The sequence below is a fragment of the Epinephelus moara genome, chromosome 10 (assembly GCF_006386435.1).
Source record: "Epinephelus moara isolate mb chromosome 10, YSFRI_EMoa_1.0, whole genome shotgun sequence".
In the NCBI taxonomy this organism is placed as follows: Eukaryota; Metazoa; Chordata; class Actinopteri; order Perciformes; family Serranidae; genus Epinephelus; species Epinephelus moara.
The window spans coordinates 14153034-14162515 of NC_065515.1; the positions used below are offsets into that span (position 1 = coordinate 14153034).

The 9482-nt window shown below is 40.0% G+C and overlaps 1 protein-coding gene and 1 long non-coding RNA gene across 2 annotated transcripts; one reads left to right on the top strand and one right to left on the bottom strand.

Annotated features, from left to right (window-relative positions):
* The first annotated feature begins 553 nt into the window (after positions 1 to 553).
* Positions 554 to 3606, top strand: LOC126396348 (uncharacterized). The gene is made up of 3 exons (XR_007570567.1): positions 554 to 1420; positions 1552 to 1626; positions 1806 to 3606. It is a non-coding gene; the product is annotated as an uncharacterized LOC126396348 (long non-coding RNA).
* A 341-nt stretch (positions 3607 to 3947) lies between these two features.
* npl (N-acetylneuraminate pyruvate lyase (dihydrodipicolinate synthase)) lies at positions 3948 to 9192 on the bottom strand. The gene is made up of 12 exons (XM_050054332.1): positions 9067 to 9192; positions 8674 to 8759; positions 8420 to 8493; positions 7992 to 8079; positions 7847 to 7904; positions 6156 to 6231; positions 5859 to 5951; positions 5563 to 5708; positions 5386 to 5432; positions 5211 to 5295; positions 5083 to 5122; positions 3948 to 4979 (listed from the first exon to the last, which is right to left on the bottom strand). Exons 2-12 carry the CDS (start codon positions 8751 to 8753, stop codon positions 4795 to 4797), a joined length of 972 nt encoding a protein of 323 aa, XP_049910289.1. The 5' UTR covers positions 8754 to 8759; positions 9067 to 9192; the 3' UTR covers positions 3948 to 4794.
* Between the last annotated feature and the right edge of the window lie 290 nt (positions 9193 to 9482).

Below are 9482 nucleotides of genomic sequence, written 5' to 3' on the forward strand. Positions count from 1 at the left end.
GTTTCAAAGGTTGGAAATGATTTTTTATTGTTAAATTGGGACATTCTTTGTAACAATAATCATTAATTAGTCTTTTATGAGTTTTGTAGAAAATACAAATATATACAGTACCAGTCAAAAGTTTGGTCATACTTTTTCATTCGTGTGACCAAACTTTTGACTGGTACTGTATGTGCACCCTACATGTGTCTTTTCATAAAATCATTTACAAAGTGTTTATTTGCAAAAAAATCGTTTTAGAAACTAGCCCTACAGTTTGTCTGGGTTGGCCAATTTGATAATCTGTTCACGAATGATTAGTTAAATTGCAGTGGTTTGTGCAGTTCAGTGAAAGAGTATAGCAGATGATTTTGGGTTCATTATTTCTGCAAATATGTGAAAATTTCTGTGTGAAAATTCTACATAAAAATGTGGCACACTACTCTGAGTATGTTGAAATATGACAAGTTTTTTTAGCATGTGACTTTTTTTTAGCCTTTTTAAAATAAGGCCATGAGGAAGCCTTGATACGAAAGTGATTTTTGCTGGTGTCAAGATAACATAAGCTCCTGAATGCAGTCGGCCAAGAAAAATTCTGCCATCTCCACAAAACAGGGCTCTCTGTTTGGCATGAGTCATTGTGTAAGCCATCTTTCCATTTGCATTCTGCTTATTGCACAAAATGATATCACTCTTGCTCCACTAATCTTTTATTGTCCTTTATACTGTGAAGCAACCAAAGATCAAAATGAGTCAGTTTATCTGGCAGTTGTAGGTGTGAAGTAAAAACAGCTGAGGGCAGCATTGGTCACTTTTAGGTAAAGCCTCAGTGAGACACACGTTCTCTACAACACACAAAGAATTACTGTATGGTACTGAACCTCTTTCATTCAAACAGCTGCATTTTGTCATCAGAGACAGTTTCAAGGCATTGCTCAGGATTTATTTTTCATTTCCCATAATACACTGATATAACTGTAATTTGAAACAACTGGTTTTGAGATGTCACATGGAGCACACAGCACTGTGCAGCAAATAATGTGAACTCCAGGTATGAAAGCTGGCGAGAATCCCCCCTTAAAGACTTTGCATGAGAAGTGCTATAGCGTGGCAGCCCTTCTCCAAACACATGCTTATACAAACATCTGTCAGGCAACTAATAAGCAGTCTGCAGACAGCATCAACTAGAGTCTGATACTTCATAACCACAGTGAGTCTCCTCCTCTGAACAATATGCAGACTGGCGAGAGATGAAGAGAGAAAGAAACACTTCACCAGACCTTTCACGACCTCTCAGTCTTGTCACTTGTGACTGAGCCAGGTGGCGTGTCTACAGGGAGTTCCTGTCACAGGCTGCAGCCCTGTCACGGCAAACCCCCACCAAGTGACCCCCGGCGTCTGCCACACAGCGTGTCTGCTGCCTGTCTGACATTTTATGGAGGTGAGAGCATGAGCTGAGAGGAACGAGCTAAAAGACCAGATATGTGTATCCCCTCACAGGATATTTCATAGGAAACAAGCCCTTTTCAAACCTAAAATAATACTGGCATGATTAAATTACTTCCTTTGTAGGAAGAACTGGACTTTCAGGATAGGAAACATGGAGGAAGTGAGTTTAAAGGCAGCTGAGGAGGAGAATGACAGATGGTATGTTACAGATGGAAAAGGACACTAGAACGATGTGAAACAGATGAGACTGGAAAAGGAAAGTGCCATGTATAACAAGTGTAAAATTAATTAAAAGTTTGACAGGAGGAAGCCACATCTCACTACTCCACCCTCTACTGTGTGTGTGGATAACCAAGTGTGATTTTTCTGTTTAACAGCACACCTCTTTGTGAAGTGTCTTGGCACTTTCATTTACAAGAAACACCTGCAATGGAGAGATGATGCAGCTTCGCAGCACCTTCACCTGTTGCTACTCATGCGGTTACTCTGTATCATCCACATACACACACACACAGCCCAATTTGGTCTCTAGTTGTCTACTCTGCACCAGTAAAACCATTGCATAGTGACAGATAAACAACACCTCCAATTTTTCCCCTTTGTTTTAGTGTAAAGAAGTACATTCTGAAGATGCTCATCCATCTACAGAACAGATGATGACTAGCCTGAGATATCCAAAGAAAGATAAGTGCAATTGCAATGTTATGTTTCTTCATGTTTAGTCAGTCTACTACTCCCTGTCATTACATATGCATATTTACATCTCCACACCTGTGTAGTAATGCTGACATCACCACATCAAACTAAAGTGGATGCTATTGATGAAGCAGGTTAAGTTATCCCCTATTTTACAAACCATTTAGAAAGTGTCTGAGCAACAGGGTTACACGAGTACCGTTTTAAGATAGAAGTATGATGCAAATTATTATGCAATACAATACATATTGGTGGTGCAGGATGGGGGAGCCCCTCAGCGAGTTTGAATGTTCTCCCAATGTCAGCGTGGGTTTTCTCCGGGTACTCCAGCTTCCTCCCACAGTCCAAAGACATGCAGGTTAATTGGTGACTCTAAATTGCCCGTAGGTGTGAATGTGAGTGTGAATGGTTGTCTGTGTATGTGTCAGCCCTGTGATAGTCTGGCAACCTGTCCAGTGTGTACCCCACCTCTCACCCAATGTCAGCTGGGATAGGCTCCAGCCCCCCTGTGACCCCCAACAGGTTAAGTGGTTATGGAAATTGAATTAATAAACAATAAGTGTTGATGTTTTTTTCCTGCCTGTTCTCACTCCCAACCCCTCAAATACCTCTGCTTTGTTTTGCTGTTGTTTTATTTCTGACGCCAAAGGCAACTACTGTAGTCCATCCATTCACCCATTTTCATCCCCTTTTCCAGGGCCTGGTCGCGGGGTCAGCAGGCAGAGCAAAGCACCCCAGACGTCCCTCTCCCCAGCAACACTTTCCAGCTCCTCCTGGGGGACCCCAAGGCGTTCCCAGGCCAGATGACATATGAAATCCCTCCAGCGTGTTCATGGTCTGCCCTGGGGCCTCCTACCAAAACTAACTACTATAGCACAAAGAGGTGGTATAAAGGTGGATGTGTCACATGGCATGACATTAGTTAATAACAACTTTACTTATTTTAAACCACACCATTATGTTTTTTTCTAAACCTAACCACTGGCTTTTGTTGCATACACTTAACCAGGGACTTTGTTGCCTTAACCGAAGGAAATTAACCTAATAAATAAGTGTTTTACCTATGTTGTAAGTTTATTTTGAAAAAGACTGAAGCAGAAACTGTGAAAACAGAAATATATTTTGAAAAGACACAATACATGTGACAAGTGTCAATTGAGATGTCGACAGTGAGCATCCACAACTGACACTGGAGGGTACCTAGCGTGTCAAATTTTGCCATGTACATCCACTAACATAGCAGATGTATTTGACAAGTTGGGATGAGAAAGGGTTGTTTTTTTCAGACAGCTTTATTCTAATCAGGATGGAAGTATCTCAAGCAGCATTTTACATGAAGTCAACTACTCAGTTTCACTTGCTCCTGAAATCTGGCACCTCTTAGCCCTCACAAGTGCATCAATATTAAGTGTGCAAAGTGATCTAGTGGGCTGGATTGGACCCTATGGTGGGCAATTTCTGCCCATATGTTTGACAGCCCCGATCAAGCACTGTCACCCATTAAAGTTTTATAATTTTGATCATATATTCACCGGCTCACTTCAGTTCAGCATCTTTTGCATCATATAATCACCATTTTCTCTTTATTTTTTTCTGCTCCAACAGCCCTGTGTACTCTTGAGGATCATCAGTGTCATTCTATATCATCTCTCTTTTCTATCTGCTCCATCTGTCAACATGGCACCAGTCCTGTACCACCGCAGCTGCAGGCTCATACTCACACAGCAGGGAGTCACATTAAAGCAAAGTCACCTGGTTGTTCTCAGTTGTTTCCCCAAACTCTTTACCAGCAAAATACAACCAGCAAAAAAGAATCCACAATAGATTTTTTTTCAGTTTTATTTTCAGCTCATACAAATAATCAAATGACACAAAAATAGTAGTAATCTCAGGAAAAAGACAGTGTAAAACCATCATGTTTTAGTTAGAAAGCAGGATAAAAAACGAGCAATGCAGAATTTCCATCTGATCACATTCACTGTCTCACACACACACACACACACACACACTTGTTCAGGTCTTAGAGATAAACTGGCCTTGTGATTTTTAAACTTTTCAGGAACAGAACATAAGAGACATAAATCATTGCATAGGAAATTACTATGATTATTTGTTATAACAATGAAAATCAAACATACTTAATAACACACGACATTTCCCTTTAATACATCATTAAGAAAGAAAACACTTAATAAAAACTCACAGTATAAAATGAATTCCTTCTAACAACTTGGATGTTTTATCACCTTTTCCCTTTTCTGGAGTGTTCATTTTCCCATGGAACAATGTTCATATGAGTAATGCCCTTTCTGTCTGTTATCCTCCCTCTGATGGAGTCATCTTAAAGTCTGGGTTTCTGGGATTTAGAGTACTCAAACTCCTAAAATGAGGTTCAGCTTAAACAGTACAAGATAATAAGGTAACACTGCTGATTTGTGATGGTCCCCAGTTCCCTAAACGTAGCAAAACAAAAGTGCCACATTCCCCTGGGCACCGTGAGCTAGTTATTTTATGAATTCTATGAAATGATTAACACTGACATTAAAATATTTGTGAACATATTAGATTTTTCCCATTAACGGGAAGGACTGAGTGGTGAAATAGATGACCAATTTAACGGTAAGGTTTGATTCAACGTGTAAATGTCTTCATCAGAAGTGGTTTGCTGAGTTATTGAGGGATTTCTACAGTCGAGGTTTGCCCAGTACTTTGTTCAGGAGGAAAAATACTGTGATATTTCGTCTTGATGGAGAGAGCATCAGCAGGAAGACATGTCTTCACAGGGAGTCGAGGGGGCCCGAGACTCAAGCCCGACACCTCACTCATCAGCTGCTTGTTCACTCCAACATCAAAGCCTGTCAAGAACAATAAGGCAGTTTCAGAGGTGGAGAAAGACTCTTACAGTTGAAGAGCATTAATTTATCTTGTATAAAACATTATGACACAAGCACCACTCACCAACTTTTATGGCATAACTGATCAGCTCTTGCACCTTGAACTGCTCATGGAAAATTAGACAATGATGTTAGTAACCAAAAATGATGTCAAAGAGAAGTTGGGAGCAACTGCAGGGAAATGGACAGTACCTGTATCGACCTGGCTTCAACAAGGTCGCCTTTCTCAAACGCTGATATGAGCTTGTTGACATGACATCCCATGTAGTTATATGTGCTGCAGGCAGTGCAATTAAAAGCAATTTACATAACTGTTAAACTGTTAAACTGAAAGGAGACATAGCATTTCACAGGTTCACACACTGACCTGCCAACTGCTCCGTGGGCTCCCAGAACCAGAGCTGCGAGCAGTTGCTATGGAACAAATGAAGAAATTTTGTTTTAGGCCGGCTCTGTGGTGGAGGACAGAGTCACAAAATGTCATCTTGTAATGTAAGCACAGAACAGATGGACCAAAGATGATGGTGAGGGAGAAACAGCTGACCTCGTCCACGCCGTAGAGGAAGGACCAGTCAGGCTGACTGTTGCTGACACACTGGCCAAAGTCCATCAGGTCTGTCCCACTAAACTTCACACCTCTGAAGGAGGGAATGAGCTCCTTAATACCTTCCAACAAATCTCTTACTGGCACTGAAGAGAAAAAAAAGACCATTTCAGATTCAATATGCCGTCAGTTAAGATGGTCTGACATTCAATATGCTTTTACCATGGCTAGAGATGCAAAGTCTTCTTATTTCTAAATGGTGTGTGACTGTAAAATCAATCAGCAATGGCACTAACCATTAACACCAGTGAGAGCTGGAAAATGATAGTAATAGAAGGGCAGAGTTGGGGCAACTGAAGCCACTTCCTTAAGGTACGACCTCAAGACATCTGAAGCAGGATGAGAGAGAGAGAGAGAAAGAAATGTGGACAATTTACATCATGGAAATAAGTCATTTTGTTTTGGTTGTACTTTCCAACTGAGCTTCATCAGTACAGTATTGACACATGAATGAAAAGTGAGAATGGACGTTTGATGATTACGCATTTGAAAATGGGGAAATAAATGCTTTTACCACTAAAAGAATTGTATACCTGCAGAGCTGGGCTTGAAGAAGGAGGGGGAAATGACTGCTATTGCATCAGCCCCGATCTGTGCTGCATGGCGAGCCTGGAGGAAACATGAACATCCAGAGGGAGAACAATGAAAACTAAGGCACTTACTACTGTTGTGGATGCATTCAACGTTAGCTCTGTCAGTACTGTTGCGGTTGTTGGTTAGCACTACTTGCACTATTTGCACCATTTGTTGCTAGCCATCGGCTCAGCCACCTCCATGTTGAGAGCCATATGTCATATCTATCCATTAAATATGAAGCTACAGCCAGCAGTCTCTTAGCTTAGCTTAGCTTAGCTTAGCATAATAAGTGGAAACAGGGGACAACAGCTAGCCTGGCTCTGCTGAATGGTACTGTCCAACTATTACTTTAATACTGACGTAGCATGCAATCACACACTGACATCCGAATTCGACATTCAAGATCCTCAGTGTGACATCATTCAACAATCATACAGAGAAAAATACACTCTACAGGCACAGATTCCTTATTTCTGTAAAAACGCAGTATAATGTGAGCTAAAATGCTATGATGTCACAGTAAAGCTGACCTCTAACCTTTTGGATATATATTTTTCCTATTAGACATTTGTGATTGAAGTCTTGAGTTATGGCCAAAAACATGTTTTGTGAGGTCACAGTGATGTTGACCTTTGACCAATACATTATAATCAGTTAATTTTTAAGTTCAAGAGGAAGTTTGTACCAAATTTAAGGAAACTCCTTCAAGGCCTTCTTAAGATATTGTGTTCACGAGAGTGAGACAGATGAGGTTGCAGTGACTATGACCTGACATCCATGACTACCAAAATCTAATTAGTTCATTGTTGAATCCAAGCGGACATTTGTGCCAAATTTAAAGAAATTCCCTTTAAGGCATTCTTGAGATATCACGTTCAAAAGAATGACACAGATGTGGTCATAGTGACCTTGACCTTTGAGCCATGACCACCAAAATCTAACCAGTTCATCGTTGAGTACAAGTGGACATTTGTGTCAGATTTAAAGAAATTCCCTCAAGGCCTTCTTGAGATATCGCATTCACAAGAATGGGAAGGACAACCCGAAAACATAATGTCTCCGACAATGGCGATCGAGGGGTAAAAAATGGAATGAAGCTGAAAGATGTATTTGTGTTTTGGGGATGTATAACTTAAAGCAACAACAATATAATAAACTTTATATAGCCCTGTTATAAAACAAAGTTTACAAAGTGCTTTACAGGGTAAAAACTACAAACAGCATAATTATTAAGTGTTAATCATAAAAACATTAAGAAAAAAATACTGTCTCCACTTGCAAATTCTAAATGAAGTTAGATGTTGAAAATGGAAAATGTTGGGAATCACCAACGAGGCAGACCGACTTAAATTTCTCTCCACCGTAAAAACATATTAAAACACTTTATCATCAGTACCCGCAAGAATGAACTCTACTTCCACAAAAACCCAAAGATAGAATTGTCAAAGTGGAAACAAAAACATTTAAAGTGGAAATTAGCATCTTCTTCAGATAGCATTGCAATTAAACTCATTTTAACCAAGTATGTCTTGTTACCTACTGTAACTCGTGTTCTTTTTTTATGAGACACACCTTAGAGTCTTGTCATGTGTCCTGTGCTTTATTTAATGTTCACATCACTGCAGGTGACATAAAAGCAGCAACTCACCAGATCTTGGGAATCTTTAAGACTCATGCAGCCGGCATGCACAATCACATGATCGATTCTGTGGAGACATGCAGACAATTTCAAAAACTGTCAACTTTCTTTCTGCTGCATTAGCTCAAAACTGTTTGGCTGTGTGATGACTTACTTCCCCTTGGCTTTCTGACACCACTCTGCAGCCAGGATCTTCCTCTCCTCAATGCTGAGAGACGCGCCCTCTCCGGTGGTGCCATTCACTGTAAGACAGACAAGTCATGTCTTATCTACATGCTGTTTCCAGCAACACTAAATACAGTTCGTCATACAATATCCACAAAGGACAAAGGAAATAAAACAAAGCAAAAGACGTCTAATTGCATGGTATTTACACACAAAGGGATTAACTACATAGACAAGCCAAGGATTGACGTTTTGATTAAAAAGGAAGAAACCTCAAGTGGGGCCCGTTCATAGAGGGATCCACCACCAGGATGCCTTAGTGTGCAATATGTGCCAGGATAAAAATAAATCCATGGGTAATGAGCCGTAATGCAGACAGTGACAAATATCAAAGGAAGAATCCACTTGTAAACTTACCAAAAATACCTTTCACACCTTGCTTCTCTTTCAAGTAGTCAACATAAGGTCCAATCTGTGTGAGGTTGATCTCACTGTTTTGGGAAAATGTGAAAAATACAGACCTATACATTGTGCAGAACGAATACCAACCATGCTGTAGTGCTCCTCCATTTTAACTTTCTATAATTCTCACACACCAAATACATTACTCAGAGCTGGCTTCATAGAAAAAACAAGCAGACAAAGGAAAGTGGTTTATAAAAGCTGCTTACCCTTCTGGGGTCAGTGGAGTAAACGTGGCTGCAACTACTCCTGTCAGCTTTTTATCAGCAGAGGAGGCCATGACTGACATTACTATCTGAGATGCAAACAGAGGTGTCAGAGGAGACATATTAGTTAGGTTGGTGGGTAGAAAGAGAGAAACAAATGATACGGGTTAAAAGAAAACGTAATACATACAATGAAATAAAGTAAAAGGAATAAGATACGAAAGAAAGAAAGAAAGAAAGAAAGAAAGAAAGAAGAGCTGTTTGCCCAGTGGTAACTTTTACAAATACTCAGTGTGCAATACGACATGTATTAGGCATACAGCCATTTATGAAGAGGACATTAAAATATACTGTTGAAAACAATTAAATTAATGTTAAATGTCAGCTCCAGCCAACCTGTAAGGGGGGCTCTTCTTCTGTGCGATGAGAGCATCATTTAAGGTATACTTTCGGAGAAATCTTCCGGTATAACTTGTGTTTCAAGTACGTCAGAGTTGTTGATACTCTGTCAAAGCTTCATGGGAAATGTAGTCAATGAACGAGAAACACTAAAATATGGCGAAAGAAACATGGACTTCCATTAATTATGAGTTAAAATAGACAGACAGCTCACTTTGAAACGCGGATATGCTGTTTTTAATCGCTTTGAGGCGTAATTTGAGGTTTAAATGTAGTTATTTCAGTTAGAAACCGTTAACGCTGCCTTCATGTGTTGTTAGGAAATCTTACAATTGTACGTTTGCAAGCGAATACAAAGTGGTAAACTAGGGAAATTGAAGTCTCCCGTAACTCTGCATATTATATTAATGATG